The sequence below is a fragment of the Heloderma suspectum genome, chromosome 1 (assembly GCF_057233095.1).
Source record: "Heloderma suspectum isolate Gila_16-S chromosome 1, 16-S_ref, whole genome shotgun sequence".
Classification (NCBI taxonomy): Eukaryota; Metazoa; Chordata; class Lepidosauria; order Squamata; family Helodermatidae; genus Heloderma; species Heloderma suspectum.
This window is the reverse complement of record NC_139458.1, coordinates 439,192,920-439,211,022: the sequence shown is the minus strand read 5'-3', so window position 1 is coordinate 439,211,022 and position 18,103 is coordinate 439,192,920. Positions and strand designations below refer to the sequence as shown.

The following is an 18,103-nucleotide window of genomic DNA, read 5'->3' as shown; positions in this document are numbered from 1 at the left end:
TGATGTTCAGCCGGAATCTGGCTTCCTGTCACTTGAGCCCATTATTCCGTGTCCTGCCCTATGGATGATTGAGAAGAGATCCTGGCCTTCCTCTCTGGGACAACCTTTCAAGGACTTGGAAGAGCGCTATCATATTTTCTCTTGGTCTTCTCTTCTCATGGCTAAACATGCCCATTTCTTTCAGTCTCTCTTCATAGGGCTTTGTTTCCAGTCCCCTGATCATCTTTGTTGCCCTCCTCTGAACCCTCTCGAGTGTGTCTGCATCCTTCTTAAAGTGTGGTGCCCAGAACTGGACACAGTACTCCAGATGAGGCCTAACCAGTGCTGAGTAGAGGGGAACTAGTACTTCCCGGGATTTGGAAGCGATGCTTCTATTAATGCAGCCCAAAGTAGGATTTGCCTTTTTTGCAGCCACATCACATTGTTGGCTCATATTCAGCTTGTGATCTAAACCTGCTGTCAATCCTATAAGAGTTGAATGGCTGAAGGTGCAGCCCTGTCCAGAGAGCTGGCAGCCTACAAAGCCAGAGGCTGCTGACTATGCAGGGCAGGGTGGGAGGAGAGCGGGGGCTCCATGCACCAGCTGCCCTGCGTTTCTGCTAGACAGGTGACAGCAACACCTCAGAGGGGGAGGGAAGGAGGCTAGGGCAGTCATAGGAAACGACATAACACAGCCGCCCCAGTCTCCCCCCCCCTGCCCCCAGGAACGCCCCTTTTTCCCCATCTCTGCGCTCTGTTTTCCAAGCGTGGAGAGTTAGCCAGCACGATTCTCTCTGCGCCAGCTACAAGGAGGATAGGAAGGGGGCGAGGAGCACAGTTTCCTGGCTCTGAGCTCGGACCCAGGAAACTATATGGTGGTCATAGGATTGCTCTCCCCATCTCCTTGTCTTTTATTTCCCCTTTCTTCTTCTTCTTTCCTTTTTTTCCCTTTTCCTTCTTTCTTTCTGTTTGGGTGTTTGTTTCTGTCCTGATTTGAAGTTTTTGATGCTATTATTATTATCTGAGTAGAACTAATAGTGGTTTTTGGAAGAACTAATTAAAGTTTAGAGGATTTGGGTTTTTTTCTGTAGAAATCTGTGGGATATTATTTGATTATTATTATTAATCTTTTTTCTCATTCTTTATCTTATGCTTTTTTGAAAAATTGCTTAATATTTCATTATTCTTTAATGTAAATGTACACTATAAGAGTGTTACTAGTATTGGGGCATAGCTTTTGTCAACTTGATAGTTGAGTGGGACATTTTTCAGGGGCCTCTATAGGGTTCCTAGGGCCCCATTTCTTAGCAGCCCAGTTTACTTTGGAGGGTAGTGTCTATACAGTCATCCGTGGACAAGTCTGGTCCACCGATAAGGGGCTGTAGGCTCATAGCAGTGATGTTTCTGAAGGATTCCATGGCTTTGAAGAAACAAAGGCTTTGCAATGGTGGTAACGGCTCTGGGGAAGGAACTCTTATACCCCCATGGCCTGAGGGTGTGGCGTTTGGTAAAGACGTGGAGGTTGGAGATCGGCTGGCCGATGAGTCGTCATCTGGAGGGCCCTAAAATGTGTTCCTATTGGTCGGGGGTGGGGGGGCAAGTGTGCACAGGGGTCACACTCTAACCCTAAAACAACAGATGTTTACCTACAAAAATGTGGGCTGACAAATGAGTCAGTACCTTGGGGGGACCCAAACTGGTTCCAGCTGGTCAGGGATGTTGGTCTGAGCGCATAGTGGGGGTACACTCTACCCCCAAAACAACCCAGAGGTTGTTAGTGTCAGGGTGGACACTGAGCCCATTGAATCCCAGAGTAGTTCTGATTCAGAGGAAGAGCAGTCGCTCCTGGGAGAGGAGCGCGCCCCTTTTTCCCAGGGCCCACAGCTGACAGAGATTCCTCCCACCAACATTCCTAGATTAGAAAGCAGTCCAGGGAGTGACCCAGCACAGATAGCAGACTGGGTGGATGCGCGGCGCAGACGCAGAGAGCGGCACCAAATGGAGGGCGCAGAAAGGAGGTGTAGCGCCCGGTTGGCGCTCAAAGAACGGCTGCGCCCCGAGGATCCAAGGGAAAAGGGGAGGGATTCTCCCTAGTCCTTAAGTTCAGGGGTCTGCCCGTAATTGCCTTTCAAACGGGGACCAACTGTTCCAACTTAGGGCATAGGGATGCTGCTGCACAGATCTAGTTGCTACCTGTAGAGTTGTTAAGTTGTAAAAGAAGAATAAAGCTTTGAAAAGAATCCCTTTGTCTGTGTCTGGACTTGGCTACTGGATTAGACTGAGAGAGCCCTCCAAGGAGCCCTTGACAGTTAGGGGGCACACTCTACCCCCCCAGCTCCCCTCAAGGGCTTCGTGCTGTCTTGAAATTTGGACATATAGTGTTAGTGGAACAACAACCTAGAACGCGCGCACACACACACACGGACACACACGGACACAGACACACAAGAGATAAAGAAAAGCAGAACTACCTAAGGAAATGACAGGTGTCTTTAATTTATTGTTTTATATTTCGTGTTCTTTTATGGCAGGCAGGATAACTTTAAGAAATACAGAGTGATAGCGCAGGCGATAAAATAACGGCCAAATCAAACCCTAATTTAAAAAAATCCCTTCTTTAATTTCTATTTTGGGAGGATCAACACAGAGAAGACACAGACGGTTCACTTCAGCATGGGGCGGGGCGGGGGGAACCAAACACTGCACATATAGGCTGCTCTAATATGCCTTTCTTCAAGAATTTAGAAAGAAAAAACTAAATGCTTGAATATGACTTTAAAAGGGGGAGGGGGAGGAACATACCGAAAAGTCAATGTTTGTTTTAAAAAATCGAAATAAGGCTGGGTTTGTAAAAATCGAGAAGAGACAGAGTTGACTGACAAAAACGACAAGAAAACAGAACAGAGAAAGCAGAAGTAAGGGTCGACGTTACACAACAAATGCAGACTTTTCCCGAGTCCAAAATCAAGATAAACAAACAAACACAGGAATGGCGGTAGAGGGGAGAGCGTAGCAATAACAAGTGAGGGAAAGCTATGTTAGTTTGAAAAAATATGGAAAGGAGAGATGAATCTCACCAAATACAAATAACAAACAAGTCAGAGGTAGAAAGAAATAGGAGAAGGTGGCTGGAAGAGGTGCTGCAAAAGACTCTGTCCCAAAGGGAACGGATGATCAAGGAGTGAGGGAAGGGAACGCTCCCAGTACAACCAAGCTGTTGTCTTTTAATTTAAATTTTGAGGAAAGCCTAATGGCAATCAAAATCGAATAAATTGAAGGAACAACTCCTAGGAATGCACACGTGCGCACACACAGGCGCGATCATCTACCCACACCAGCCCTCTCCCAAAGACACAGCTAGCGCAATAACTGAATGCAGCATTTCACCGAAGTATATATACCCCCTTCCTCCACCATGCTCTCTGATTGGAGACTACTGATGTCGGTTCTGGCTCAGAGTTCCTATTCGCCAAAGCACGCTCCCTTCTATTCCTGCACTCGCCTCCCTGCCTCCCCACGTCCTCTCACCTTCCCCCTCCCTCCCTCTCTCCCTCCCTCTCCTCCTCCTCCTCATGCCCCTCCACCTGAGGTTTGAGAAGTTGATACATTTTGGAGACAGCCTGTCTGGACTGCTCAGGCGTTAAGTAGAGCTCCAAATATATGAGGCGGGGGGGCACTTCATGGGGAGGGCGCTTTGCCCCAGGGAGCTTCGCCCTGGGGCGCCTCGGTACTGCTCTGACCTGCCTTGCATCATGAGGATTTTGCTCCAAATCAGCCCGCTTCGCCTTATTATTCGGGCTTCGTAACGAGGCGGTGCACAGCCCTAGAAGATAGTTTTTATGACAGGCGTGACCAATGTCAATTTAGAATTAGTATAAATTGATCTATTACTGGTATGCAACACCTCATAGATCAAATAAAATATTTAGAAACCACAATTGTGAATGTTGGAAATGTGGGATGCAGTCGGCTGATTATATGCACATGTGGTGCGTGTGTCCAAAACTTCAAGATTTTTGGAAACAAGTTAAGAGGGATGTAACCAGATAACTGGGTACGTCTTGTCCTTTAGCCATAGAACAATGTTATTAGAGCACTTCCAATCCAAGATCTCCCCAAAATCATCAGCCAATTATATCTTTATTCTCAATGGCAGCAAAAATTATTATTGCCAACAACTGGAAAAATGCAAGGCCACTTACATGTAAAGAATGGTTTATTACAGTTTGACAAATTGCACAATTATTGAAAATTAGTGAGGTAGCTAGGTGGAGAGATGGTAGTCAAAAGAATCCACATTTATGGAGGAATGGAAACCTTTTATTGAGTATTGGAAAAATAATTCTGGTATAGAAATCATTATATTAATACAGAGCACAAATTTTTGTACACTCCATTTTGACCCCTAAATGTTATCTGAATGAGTTTGGAATGGTCTCAAATTGAAGCTGCCAAAGCCTAGCTTTGCAGAAAAATAATCGCACCCCAAAGATAAATTGACAGCTTTGCAATTAATTGTTAAATTTTATAATAATTGTATCACAGGTCTGGATGGGTACGCAATACACGATTGCATGCATTCACTATTGATATCTAGAACTGCAGAAAAATTAGTTCAAACATTGTTAATTAAATGTTAACGTTTTTAATTCGGACGTGGTCTCACCTCTCACTGTATTGCGATGTCAGTACCTTGCAATGCCGATCTACACGTACTCTCCACCACTGCTATCGCAGGCTGTGCTCTGTACGAACAGAAATATTCCCACAAGAGGTTGGGGGTCTGAACTCCACTGAATACATAGCCTGGTACCTCCCAGTTTTAACTCCAACACTGTACTTACTGGGAGATCTTTTCCCTGTTGAGGTCCACATTACCTCAGCCAAAACCTGCCCAGGGGTTCCCCCCACCCCACATTCCCGCAGTGGGTGATGCCAGAGCCAAAAGTGGGTGGGGCTACTGAAGTGCCTCTTAATTTTGTCCTGAATGCAACAGGGGGAATAGACATTTGCATCCAGGCATTCTCCTTCCCCAACGTGGTGAGCCCCCCCTTTGTAGCTGGAAGGAATCAGCAATTGCAGTTGGAGTACATAATACCGGTAACCTGGAGTGGGGCCAATGAAGGGGTGTGGCCTCCGGAGAGCCTGGAGGTCTGGATTGGGGGGCCTGGCGTTCCACATTTGGCTCACGGACAAGAGGTTCTGCATCCCTAACACCATTGCATGCTATGGGATGTATGCCAGAGATGTTGAACCTCTGTCAGCCCAAGCACCGAATTCCATTTGGAGAAGCTCTCAGGGGCCGCCTTCCAGCGGTGGGCAGAGCCAAAGGCCAACGGGGGGGAGACAAAAAACACCAGCCTACTGTAGCTTAAAGTTCTGAACTGCCAGTCACTGAGCCTTAGGAGAGGCATTTCATACATCCAACAAGACTTCTAAAAGGGGCATGCCTACTGGGGTAATAGAGTCTTTAATTCCTGCTTAAAAACCTTCAAAGAGGTCAGCAGGTGCATTTCAACCTGCAGGTCATTCCACAACTGGGGGGCGGCAAAGTAAAAGGTCCTCTTGCGTGTGGCTCCCGATCTCACATTAGGCAGCTGCAGCAGAGGGCCCTCAGAGGAACTTAGGTGGTGGACTGGGACGTAGGAGAGGAGGTGCTCCCTAAGGTACCTTGGGCCTAGACCATGCAAGGCTTTAAGGGTAAGACCCAGCACTTTATATTTTTCTCAGAAACAAATTGGCAGCCGGAGTAAAGATTTTAAAACTGGTGTAATGTGGTCTCCACGGGGTGTCTCAGACACCAACCTGGCTGCCATATCTTGCACCAGTTGAAGTTTCCGAACTAAATATACAGGCAGCCCAAAGTACATTTGGGGACATAGGTGGGATAACCCACAGGTAGTTCCTCTACATTTGATGTTAGCAATGGGATAATCTGAGGGGGTCCCTTGACATTTTGGTGGATCTGGCATATCCTATCACTAGTCTCCACGTTTGGTGGTAGCTATGGGATAACCTACGTGGTTTTCTCCACAGTGCTGCACTAGAAACTTTGGAGGACAAACCTGCGAGACACCAACTCCACCTTCTTCACCCTCCAAAATCTCAGTGACAAGACTCAGTCAGCCTCCTTATCAATGATCAAATCATGGATGACTGATGTCTTATTATAAACCAACCAGGAATTAAATAGCAACAGCTTCAGACCAAGGGTAGGTTGGCATGACTGCTCCACCAGAAGGTGGGAGAGGCCTTAAGTGCCAGATCCTCCTTCTCCTCAGATGGGGCCCAGGCAGTATCTATCTGAGAGTTCTTAAAGAACTCATACATGAAACTGCTGATCTTCTAACAAAAATGTGTAACATGTCCCCAAGATCTGACTTTGTACTTGAGGACTAGATGTAATGCCAATGTAATGCCAATTTTAGAAAAGGAATCCGGAGGGATCTGGGAAATTACAGACCAGTCTGCAGATTTACAGAGACTGCTTTGGCTGCCCTAGTGGCTAATCTATGCTGGGAACTGCACAGGGGGAGCGTGTCCTGAGTTTGTTTTGCTGGACCCTCGATGGCTTTTGATTCCATTGATCACAGTATCCTTCTGAGGCAACTGTCTGAGGTGGAACTGGGAAGCACTCTTATAAGGAGCTCTGGTCCTCCTTGGAGGGCTGATCTCAGAAGGTGGTGCTGCGGGATTCCTGTTCAACACTGTGGCTGTTGGCTTGTGGGGCCCCTCAGTGTTCTTGCTTATCTCCCATGCATATACATGAAACCACTGAGAGAGATTTCTGGAGTTTGGGGTTCGGTACCACCAGTATGCTGATGACACCCGACTCTATCTCTCCTTTCCATGTAAATCCAAGGAAGCTATTCTGTTTCTAAATTGTGTCTGATGTCAGTAATCGACTGGATGAGGGCAAATAAACCAAAGCTTAATCCAGACAAGAGAGAGGTGCTCCTGGTCAGTCGAAAGGTAGATCAGGGAATAGGGATTCAGCCTGTGCTGGACAGGGTGGCCCTGCCCCTGAAGACTCAGGCTTGCAGTTTGGGTGTACTCCTGGACTCAGCGCTGAGCCTGGATGCCCAGGTCTTGGCGGTGGCCGGGAGTGCCTTTGCGCAGCAGAGGCTAGTGTGCCAACTGTGCCCGTTCCCAGGGATGTCTGATCTGGCCACGGTCATGCATGCCTTAGTTACATCCCATTTGGACTACTGCAATGCGCTCCACATGGGGCTGCCTTTGAAAACTGTTCAGAAACTTCAGCTGGTCTGGAATGCTGCTGCCAGACTGCTGACCAGGGCCAGTTAAACGGAGCACACGACTCCCTTGTTACAGCAGCTTCACTGGCTACCATTCTGTTTCCAGGCTGAATTCAAACTGCTGGTTATGACCTATAAAGCCTTATATAGCTTGGGACACAGCTACATGAAAGACCACCTTCTCCCACATGAGCCTGCCTGTTTCTTAAGATCTTTGGGAGAGGCGCTTCTTTTGAGACCACAGCCTTCAGAGGCATGTTTGGTGGCTACCTGAGAGAGGGCCTTCTTGGTGGCTGCTCCCAGGCTGTGGAACTCCCACCCAAGGGAGGCTGGGTTCGCTCCCTCTCTGCTGTTCTTCTGCCAGCAGGAAAAGACCTTTTATTAAGGCAGGCATTTGGCATGTAGGTGGATTGGGTGCTGTTTTTGTTTTGTTATGGTGTTTTTAATTGAGTTTTCATGAGTTGTTTTATTATTGTTTTAATCAAGTTCTATATATAATTGTAAGCTGCCTTGACTGCCATTTTTCTTGGTAGAAAGGCAGGGTACAAGTAAATAAATCAATAAACCTTCCTTGCCTTCTGGTAGTAAAATAACTTAATTCTTCCCGTAAACAAACCCTAGTAATAGTAATAATAATAGTAATGATCATACAAGCCCAGGCATGCAGATGCAATCCACCTGGGGGGTAGGGGGTACGCAGCGTGCTTTCCGGATTGTCACAGTGTGATTTTGACGGCCTGAAAGAAGGTACATTTCGCAAGAAAGAGTTGAGCGACTGCTTCTTGCAGGCGGAACTGACAAACAAGCGCGTGCGTAGAGCCCCCCCCTTTTAAACGTCTGCTTGATGCTGGCCGCTCCCCTTCTCGAGAAAGCGCAGCCCCCCGGGGCCCTGATCCAGATCCGAGCGCGGAGCGCCGCAGGGGGTCCTAACCCGTTCTGTTCCAGGGGCCGATGGTGGCGGTGGGGGGGATATCCGGCCGGAGCTTGGTGCCGGGAGGAGAGGGCGAAACAGCCGCTCCGCGGGGGCACGTCTCGGGGGCGGGCCGCGGGCCGCGCCTCCGCTTCAGCCAAGCTCTCGACGCGGAGAGGCAGCCGCCGCGCCGCGCCCCGCCGCGCCCCGCCCCGCCGGCCAGCCTGCCTCGCCCCCCGCCGCGCCGGGCCCTCGGCCCTCCCCGGCATCCCCGCGGGACAGCTCGGGACTTTCGCTTTCGTTTCCGCAGGCGAGAAAGCGAGTTTCTCTCTGCGGGAGACGGACGTCGCTTGGCGGGGCCGCGGCTGTCACGCGAAAGCCGCCGCGGGCCTCGCGCCAGCAGCTGATCCCGGGGGCGCAGAGGCGCGCGCCGCCAGAGCCTCCGGTAAGCGCCGCTTCCGCCGCTGCCCCTCGGGCCGAGCGCCGCGTCCCCCGGCTGCCAGGCGCCTCTCCCGGCGCGCACTGCCGGCGCGCTCAGCCCTGCGCCGCGCGCGGCGGACCCGGCGTTGCCCTGCGGCGGCGCCCGACGAGAAGCGGCGGCTCCGGCTCGAACCCCCCTCGGCCGTGACCGTGGGCCGAGCCCGCCGCCTCTGAGCCTGGAGCCCGCGCAGCGTGGGGGGGGGGTACAGTCGGGGGGTGGGGAGCGAACCATGCAGGGGCTGGGTGAAATGAGGACCCACAAAGTCGAAAAGGGATCCTCATGATTTCGTATGATTTTTAAAGGGGAGACCCACAAAACCACCATCCAATCACAGAGCACATCTACCTCCACGGACTGAACACGGATCCACCGCTCGCGGGCGCAGCCACCACGCAAAAACAGGGATCCAAGGCAGAGATCCTCATGATTTTTACAAGAAAGATAGCGATGACACTCCCGTGGCTCATGGAACCACCATGGCATAAAAACATGGATTTGGTTCAGTGCGTGGGCATCCGTGTGATCTATGATTTGACCATGGTTTCATGTGGATCCTATATAAAATTCCATTCGATGTTTTTGTGCTGTGCCTGTGCCCATGTGTGGTGAGTCTGCAATTTTTCTGGTCCAGTCCGTGGAGACAAATGTGCTCTGTGAGACGATAGCATTTTGGGGTATCTTTCTTGTAAAAATCACGAGTCCCTGAGGATCTCTGCCTCAGATCCTTGTTTTTGCACTGTGGCTGCACCCACGAGTGGCACATCCGTGATTTTTCTGGTTCAGTCCTTGGAGGCAGATGCGCTCTGTGATACGCTCTGTGATGGTGGTTGGGGGGGTGTCTCCCCTTTAAAAATCATATGAATTCATGAGGATCCCTTTTTGATTTCATGGATCCTTGTTTTACTTTCTTCCAACCATATGCATGCCAGCCTGATTTCCATCGAGGAAGGGTGGGAGAAAAATGGAATACAATATATAAGGATTGCTGCTTGTAGTAACTGGAACTATAGAGTTAAATGTTGTCTCCAGTAGTGTCTCCAAGTACTGGCTCCCGTTAGAGTTAAGACCGCACCCTTTTAGCTTGTGCTTGTGCTTACTTTCGTTTTCCTATCTAGTGCAGTGTTAGCCTGTTCCTCCATAACCAGCCTCTTCTGCTTTGGGCCTACAAGCGAGGGCTCTCTTTCATTTATATTACATAAAGCAGAACTTAACCCTGCTAGTCCAAAAGTATGAGTGGGATCAGCATCGGGGCGATGGGAAGAAGGGTTCATGGGGTAGCATCCATCGCCCAAGCCCACCGGTGGCGGCGCCAAACCTCAGCAAGGACAGGGCTCTCTTTTAGGAGGTGCTGGAGCAACACAATTCCCAGAAGCACCCCTCCTTCCGGGAGGCCGGGTTCCCTCCTGGTCAGACTCGGCAGCACTCACTGTTAAATCTGTTAGTTGAAAACAGGACAAGCACTGCAGAGCGACCGTTCACGACAGAAGCAAGTGGAGAAACTGAGATCAGGAACATCCTGGCATTGCTAAGTTAGTTAACACCTGCAGTTGTGTGTCTGTGTGTGGGGAGACACGGACGGACGGACCCTGTTATCTTGTAGGTTTAATCCCTCAGTTATAGTGTGCCATCTATAATATATAGATAAATTATAAATATAATATATAGCCACCATGGCTAGTAGCCATTGATTTGACAGCCCAACCCTCCATGAATTTGTCTAATCCCCTTTTAAAGCCATTTCACATCTGGTGGACACAAATTCCATAGTTTAACTATGCACTGTGTGAAGAAGCCCTTCCTTTGATCTGTCCTGAATCTCGTGCCATTCGGTTTCATTAAATCAGCCAGGGTTATGAGAGAAAAATTAAACTAAAAAGCCCTTTCCTTTTAGTATAGTTGCTCCAGGCCTTGATTAATTTGATTGCCCTTTTCTGCTTCTTTTCCAGCTCTACAATATCCTTTTTGAGGTGCAATGACCAGAATTGTACGTAGTATTCCATGTGAGGTTGCACCATTACTTTGGATAAATGAATTAGGTTGCTGGCAGTTTTATTTGCGATCCCCAACATGGAATTGGCCCTTTTCGCAGCCACCACACACTGGGTTGACATTTTCATCAAGCTGTCCACCACAACCCCAAGATCCCTCTCCTGCTTTGTCACTACCAGCACAGATCCCATCAGTGTAGATGTGAAGTGAGGATTCCCGCCCCCGCCCCCGTACATGTATTTACACTTACATAACAGAAATCTGGGTAGATGGATTGGGGGGAGTGGATCTTTCCTGATTCAGCCCATCTGGGTGTAGCATCGGCTACAGGAATGTTACTATGATCTGTAAGTATCCTTCCTCCTCCCCCAGCAGACCAGTTCTGTGCTGGGTCTCAGCGTTTGTATGTGGTGCTGAGCCAAAGAGACAGGCCAGGGATTGCACTGGTGTACCGGCCACCCCACTGCCCATTGGTCTCCCTGGCTGAGGTAGTCTTGGGTTATGGTGTTGGAAAAAACACTTGTCCTGGGAGATTTCAATATCCACATTGGTACCAGTTTAGGAGTGCCTTTTCATGCCTGCCGTGACAACCGTTGGGCTTTCTCAGTCTGTCACCAGCCCAACACGTCTAGCAGGACATCCTCTGAGTAGAAGGTTGGAGGTCTGGAATTGGTGGTGGTGGTGGTGGCATTTCTGTAATCACATTGGCGTGGCCAGACCATTTCCTGATGAAGTTTACATTGATGGTGGCTCTCCTCTTCTGCAGCGGTGGTGGGCCCATGAAATTGGCACACCTCAAAGACTTCAATGGATCTGCAAGTACTGTGGGGGATTTTCTGGTTGACATGGCTGGCGGTTCTGTCAAAGCCCTGAGGGATGTCTCCATGAGTGATTTACTATAAGTTGGCTGCATTTTGAGATTGTTCAGGGTACATGACGTCGTGGACATCTTGCAGCCATCCTGGAAATTTTCATGGAAAAAACGTGGGTTTTTTAGACTACTTTTAGTCCCATTGCTTTCCTTAATTCAGCTTGTCTTTGCTTCTGTTGCGGGGTGTTCCAACCCTCCGCATTTACTTTGGCATGATAGCCCTGACCAGGGGTGTGTCTTTCACCTGGCCATGACCTCACTGACCCCAGTCAAGGGGTGTTTCCCCTCCCTGTGTTTCCCTGATGTTTCCGCCATTTTGCAGCTGGCCATTCAGGAGTTCTGAGCTACCACATGGTATTTACTTCGCCTTGTGTACTACTAACATTTATTTATTTATTTCATTTCTATACCGCCCAATAGCTGAAGTTCTCTGGGCGGTTCACAAAAAACTGGCAGCCATCCCCCCCAAATATAGGAGTGCTCTGCTTGGCAGCCTCTACCTTAAAAAAAAATCCTCTTAAATTGATACTGCGTAAAAGCGCAACATTAGAATAGTGCATTGCTGCTAGATTGTGAACCCAAAGTAAGCGCTCCAGTTTCACCAACCACAGCCACCTGAGGGGGAGTGGAGTTATTTACAACTGGGGTATGGGGTAGGTGGACATAGAGTAAAAAATGGTGGGGAAACCAATGGGTGAGGCTTGTTTCCCACCCTATTTTTCCCCATGTGTGCACTTTTGCCTACTGCTTCCAACCCCCCTTTCCCCTTTCTTTATTGAGAAGTTACTGCAATAAAGTGGAGAAGTGATTTTACATAACAGAGAAACTACAGAACATCAAAGAAGCACAACATCGCAATAGTGATCTAAGAGAGCATCGGAGAAGCAAAGAAGTGCTTTAGGGTGAGTTACTAAAGTTAGCCTTAATCCTTTCACTGCAGGGCAGTGAGATTTATTCTGAGTAAACATGCACAGAAGGGTGTGTGTGTTGTGTGCAGGTTTCCCTGAAGAAACTAAAATCCCCAGTCCTCCAGTGCGGCATCTGAGAGCTCCCCCACACCCCAATTTTGCCGCATCCTGGCAATCTGCTGTGAAGTTATTTCTCCCAACCCCATTTTCTCCCATGTGTGCACTTTAGCTTGCTGCTTCCACCCCCACCCCGCACCTTTCTCCTTCCCTCTGCTCACAATGAGAAGTTACTGCAATACAGCGATAAAGCGGAGAAGGAACTTTACCTAACAACAAATGACAAAACATCAAAGAAGCACAATATCGCAATAGCAATTTAAGCGAGCATCAGAGAAGCGAAATCGCTTTGGGGCGAGTTACTAAAGTTAGCCTTTAACACTTTCACTGCAGGGGAGTGAGATTTATTTCTTACTTCTGAGTAAACATGCACAGAAGGGGGAAATGTTAAAGATTGAAAGCAGGCTACCTAAATGGTTGAGTGTCCCCATGAACATGATAATGTGAGGGGTTGCTGCTGTGCTCCTGGGGATTTTTTCAATGGGAATGGGAAAAACTACTTCCAATGGGGAAACAAGGGAGAATGGCCAAAGTTCCCCAAGAAAGAACTACTCCACCTGATGGTTCCAGCACCCCAAGTAAAATGAAATCAATGGGTCTGTGCATTCAGTCCTGTCGCTGTTGTGCTATTGCGGTTTTAGAGGGGAAAATGGTTTTTTTTTAAATTGGGTGGGGAGGGTCAGACATAGGATGGGAAGGTAGGGGTACTAACACACACACTGGCCAGAGAAAGCAGAAGGGGCGGAACAAGGTGAGAGTGGGAGGGAGGGAATATGCTCTCTAAATGATGACGTGGATGAGACTCCACCCAGTAGCTACCCAAACAATTTGCAGTGAGGTGCCGTGTGACCTGCTGAGAGCCCCAGGCTAGCTTTGGGATAATCCGGGTTTTCAAGGCCGATGTGTCCCCAGACGGAGCAGATTTGACTCCAGTAAAAAACGCAGCGAAGTGGAGAGCGAACTAAACCCATCTCTGTGGAGATCTCCCCTTGGTCTCACTGTGGAATGGTGAGATGGCTAAGGCTGTGGACATAGAATGATAGAATCATAGAATAGTAGGGTTGGAAGGGGCCTACAAGGCCATCGAGTCCAACCCCCTGCTCAATGCAGGAATCCAAGTCAGAGCATCCCTGACAAATGGCTGTCCAGCCTCCTCTTGAACGCCTCCAGTGTGGGAGAGCCCAACACCTCCCTAGGAAATGGGTTCCATTGTCGCATTGCTGTAACAGTCAGGAAGTTTCTCCTGATGTTCAGCCGGAATCTGGCTTCCTGTCACTTGAGCCCATTATTCCGTGTCCTGCACTCTGGGATGATCGAGAAGAGATCCTGGCCTTCCTCTCTGTGACAACCTTGAAGACTTGAAGAGCGCTGTCATATCTCCCCTCAGTCTTCTCTTCTCAAGGTGAAACATGCCCAGTTCCTTCAGTCTCTCTTCATAGGGCTTTGTTTCCAGTCCCCTGATCATCTTTGTTGCCCTCCTCTGAACCGTCTCCAGCTTGTCTGCATCCTTCTTAAAGTGCAGTGCCCAGAACTGGACACAGTACTCCAGATGAGGCCTAACCAGTGCTGAGTAGAAGGGAACTAGTACTTCCCGGTGTTGCAGAACCCAGAGTCAGAGAGACCACGGAGTGAAGGAAAAAGAGATTCTTTATTTAACGCGTGGGCTTAAGGCTGGAATCGTTTCCAAAGAGCCAGAAGCCCCGATTTACATCAGCACATTGGTTTTATAGACATTGTGACATATATGAAATGGCTCCTCCTCTCCCTCCCGCATGGGGTTGCAATCCTCAACATTTCTTCTCTTAGCACTATTGTTTATAATACAAGAACTGGGTTATAGGGTAGCCATGATAAGGAGAGAACAGAAGAGAACAGCAGAGAACAAGATATACAATTGTATGACCTTTGACAAGATAAGGAATTCCTGTGTCTCCTCAGCTTACAACAATATATTCAAAGGAGAAAGAGCTCAGCAAGAACATGAAGCATGAGACTGCATGAGGCTACTTAGTCTGACCCCCGATATGGCTGCTACACCGGGATTTGGAAGCTATGCTTCTATGAATGCAGCCCAAAAGAGCATTTGCCTTTTTTGCAGCCACATCTCATTGTTGGCTCATATTCAGTTTGTGATCACAAGCTCATATTCAGCTTGTGAACATGTTCACTCCCAAGTACCCCATATAGTTCTGGAGAGCCTGGCAGGCAGCCCAGTTGACCAGAGAGCTGGTGGTGATGAAACAAACATTAACTAAGCTTAATGGCAGGCAAATGAGCAGGGCCTCCAAAGCTGATCTTGAGGCACAGACAGGTTCACTCCGGTGAAGGCAGTCCACACAGCCTGGCTCTAAACTATTGAGTCTGCCAGCACCTTGAATTGGGCCTTGAAACGCACTAGCAACCTGTGAAACTAGTGGAGTACCGATGTTCTGTGCTCTGACCATCTGGGCCCAGCACTGAAGTGGACGCATTCTGTACCAACGGAAGTTTCTGGTCAGTCTTCAAACGCAGCTCCACATAAAGTACATGGCCGTCATCTAGTCTGGATCTAATTAGGGTGTGCGTGAGAGAGGCGTGCTCTCCTTTACCCGATAAGGTTGCAGCTGGCAGCCATCCTAAGATGGCAAAGGGCGCCCATAGCCTCTGACACCACCTCTGCTTCCCCAGCCGCTCCGAGCCCAGAAGAACTCCCAAGCTGGGCACTTCGTCCTTGGGGGGAATGCAGCTCCAGCCAAACCAGTGGTGCCCCACTGTCCAGGTGAGCCAGAGATGGCAGAGTTTGAAATGGTGCAGAAAAGAGAGCCCACGGTTATCAGGGGGCTGGAGCGACTCCCCTGTGAGGAAAGGTTACACTGTTTGGGGCTTTCAGTTTAGAAAAAAGAAAGTGAGTAAGAGGGGACATCATAGGGGACATCATGTATAAAATTATGCATGGTGTGGGGAAAGTGGATCAAAAGAAGCTTTTCTCCCTCTCTTATAATACTAGATTCCAAAGGGGTAGCATCCTATGAAGCAGATCGGTGGAAGGTTCAGAACAAATATAAGGAAGTACTTCATTGAGAGTGGACAAACTATGGAATTCACTTCCATAAGATATAGTGATGGCTACCAATTTTGATGTCGTTAAAAGAGGTTCAGACAAATTCATGGATGAATACATGCTATCTCTCCAGGTTCAGAGGCAAGTGTGCCTCTAAATACTCGTAGCTGAGAAATAAAAGTAGAGGGATGCTACTGCGCACATGTTCAGCTTGTGGGCTTCCCATAGGCAGCTGGTTGGCTCCGTGGGAAGCAGGATGCTGGACTTGGCCAGCCTTCGGACTGACTCAGCTGCAGGGCTCTTATGTTCTTAAGATCATAGAATCATAGAATAGTAGGGTTGGAAGGGGCCTACAAGACCAGTGAGTCCAACCCCCTGCTTAATGCAGGAATCCAGGTCAGAGCATCCGTGACAGGTGGCTGTCCAGCCTCGTCTTGAATGCCTCCAGTGTGGGAGAGCCCACCACCTCCCTAGGTAATGGGTTCCATTGTCGTATTGCTCTAACAGTCAGGAAGTTTTTCCTGATGTTCAGCCGGAGTCTGGCTTCCTGTCACTTGAGCCCATTATTCCGTGTCCTGCACTCTGGGATGATCAAGAAGAGATCCTGGCCTTCCTCTCTGGGACAACCTTTCAAGTACTTGAAGAGCACTATCATATCTCCCCTCAGTCTTCTCTTCTCAAGGCTAAACATGCCCAGTTCTTTCAGTCTCTCTTCATAGGACTTTGTTTCCAGTCCCTTCTCCTTTTGCCTACAATCTTTCCCAGCATCAGGTTGGGGGAAAAATCAAAGATTTTTCCAGAGAGTTTTCTCTTCGCATTAGGTGGCCAAAATATTGGAGCTTCAGCTTCAGTATCTGTCCTTCCAATGAGCAGTCAGGGTTGATTTCCTTTAGGATTGACTGATTTGACCTCCTTGCAGTCCAGGGGACTCGTAAGAGTCTTCTCCAGCACCACAGTTCGAAAGCATCCATTCTTCGGCGCTCAGCCTTCCTTATAGTCCAGCTCTCACAGCCATACGTTGCTGCTGGGAAAACCGTAGCTTTGATTATGCGAACCTTTGTCGGCAAGGTGATGTCTCTGCTTCTTACTACATTGTCTAGGTTTGCCATAGCTTTCCTCCCAAGGAGCAAGCGTCTTTTAATTTCATGGCTACAGTCACCGTCTGTGGTGATCTTGGAGCCCAAGAAAATAAAATCTGTCACTGCTTCCATTTCTTCCCCTTCTAATATGCCACGAAGTGATGGGGCAAGATGTCATGATCTTCGTTTTTTTAATGTTGAGTTTCAAACCAGCTTTTGCACTCTCCTCTTTCACCCTCAACCGGAGGCTCTTTAGATCCTCTTTGCTTTCTGCCATTAGGGTGGTATCGTCTGCGTATCTGAGGTTGTAATTCTCCCGGCAATCTTAATTCCGACCTGTGATTCATCCAGCCCGGCGTTTCTCATGATGTACTCTGCATATAAGTTAAATAAGCAGGGCGACAATATGCAACCTTGTCTTACTCCTTTCCCAATTTTGAACCAATCGGTTGTTCCATGTCTGGTTCTTACTGTTGCTTCTTGGCCCTCGTACAGGTTTCTCAGGAGACAGGTAAGGTGGTCTGGTACTCCCATCACTTTAAGAATTTGCCTCAGTTTGTTGTGATCCACAATAAAGCCACACAATCAAAGGCTTTAGCGTAGTCAATGAAGCAGAAATAGACGTTTTTCTGGAATTCTCTTGCTTTCTCCATGATCCAGTGAATGTTGGCGATTTGATCTCTAGTTCCTCTGCCTCTTCAAAACCCAGCTTATACTTCCGGTAGTTCTCGGTTCACACACTGCTGAAGCCTAGCTTGCAGGATTTTGAGCATCACCTTGCTGGCATGTGAAATGAGCGCAATTGTATGGTAGTTTGAACACTCTTTGGCGTTGCCCTTCTTTGGAATTGGAATGTAAACTGACCTTTTCCAGTCTTGTGGCCACTGTTGAGTGTTCCAAATTTGTTGGCATATTGAGTGCAGCACTTCAACAGCATACTGAGATCATTCTATTGTTTTTGAGATTGTACCCCAGTACTGCTTTTCCCACCCTTTTGTTGACTATGAGTGCTACTCCATTTCTCTTTACAGCATCAGGCTTTCTTTTCACCACCAGACACATCCACAGCTGAGTGTCCTTTCGGCTTTGGCCCAGCCGCTTCACTCTTTCTGGCGCTACTTGGAAATTCCCTCTGCTCTTCCCCGGTAGTATACTGGACACCTTCCGACCTGAGGGGCTCATCTTCCGGCGTCATCTCTTTTCGCCTTGTGATACGTTCCATGGGGTTTTCTTGGCAAGAATACTGGAGTGGGTTGCCATTTCCTTCTCCAGTGGACCACATTTTGTCAGAACTCTCTGCCATGACCTGTCCGTCTTGGGTGGCCCTGCACGGCATAGCTTATGGCTTCACTGAGTTACGCAAGCCCCTTCGCCTCAACAAGGCAGTGATCCATGAAGGGGAAAGACCAGCCTATTGTACCTTAAAGCTCTGAACTGCCAGTCACTGACTTTTTAGAGTGGGGAAAGATCTGC

The 18,103-nt window shown here is 48.6% G+C and overlaps 1 protein-coding gene across 1 annotated transcript in view; it reads left to right on the top strand.

The window, feature by feature from the left end:
- Positions 1–4,677: 4,677 nt before the first annotated feature.
- LOC146360389 (nuclear GTPase SLIP-GC-like) overlaps positions 4,678–18,103 on the top strand; it is a 51,187-nt gene continuing 37,761 nt past the window's right edge. The window contains exons 1-4 of the mRNA XM_084825157.1: positions 4,678–4,726; positions 5,039–5,130; positions 7,958–8,048; positions 8,181–8,590. Coding sequence (XP_084681283.1) covers positions 4,678–4,726; positions 5,039–5,130; positions 7,958–8,048; positions 8,181–8,590 — 642 coding nt within the window. The remainder of the gene's footprint in view (positions 4,727–5,038; positions 5,131–7,957; positions 8,049–8,180; positions 8,591–18,103) is intronic.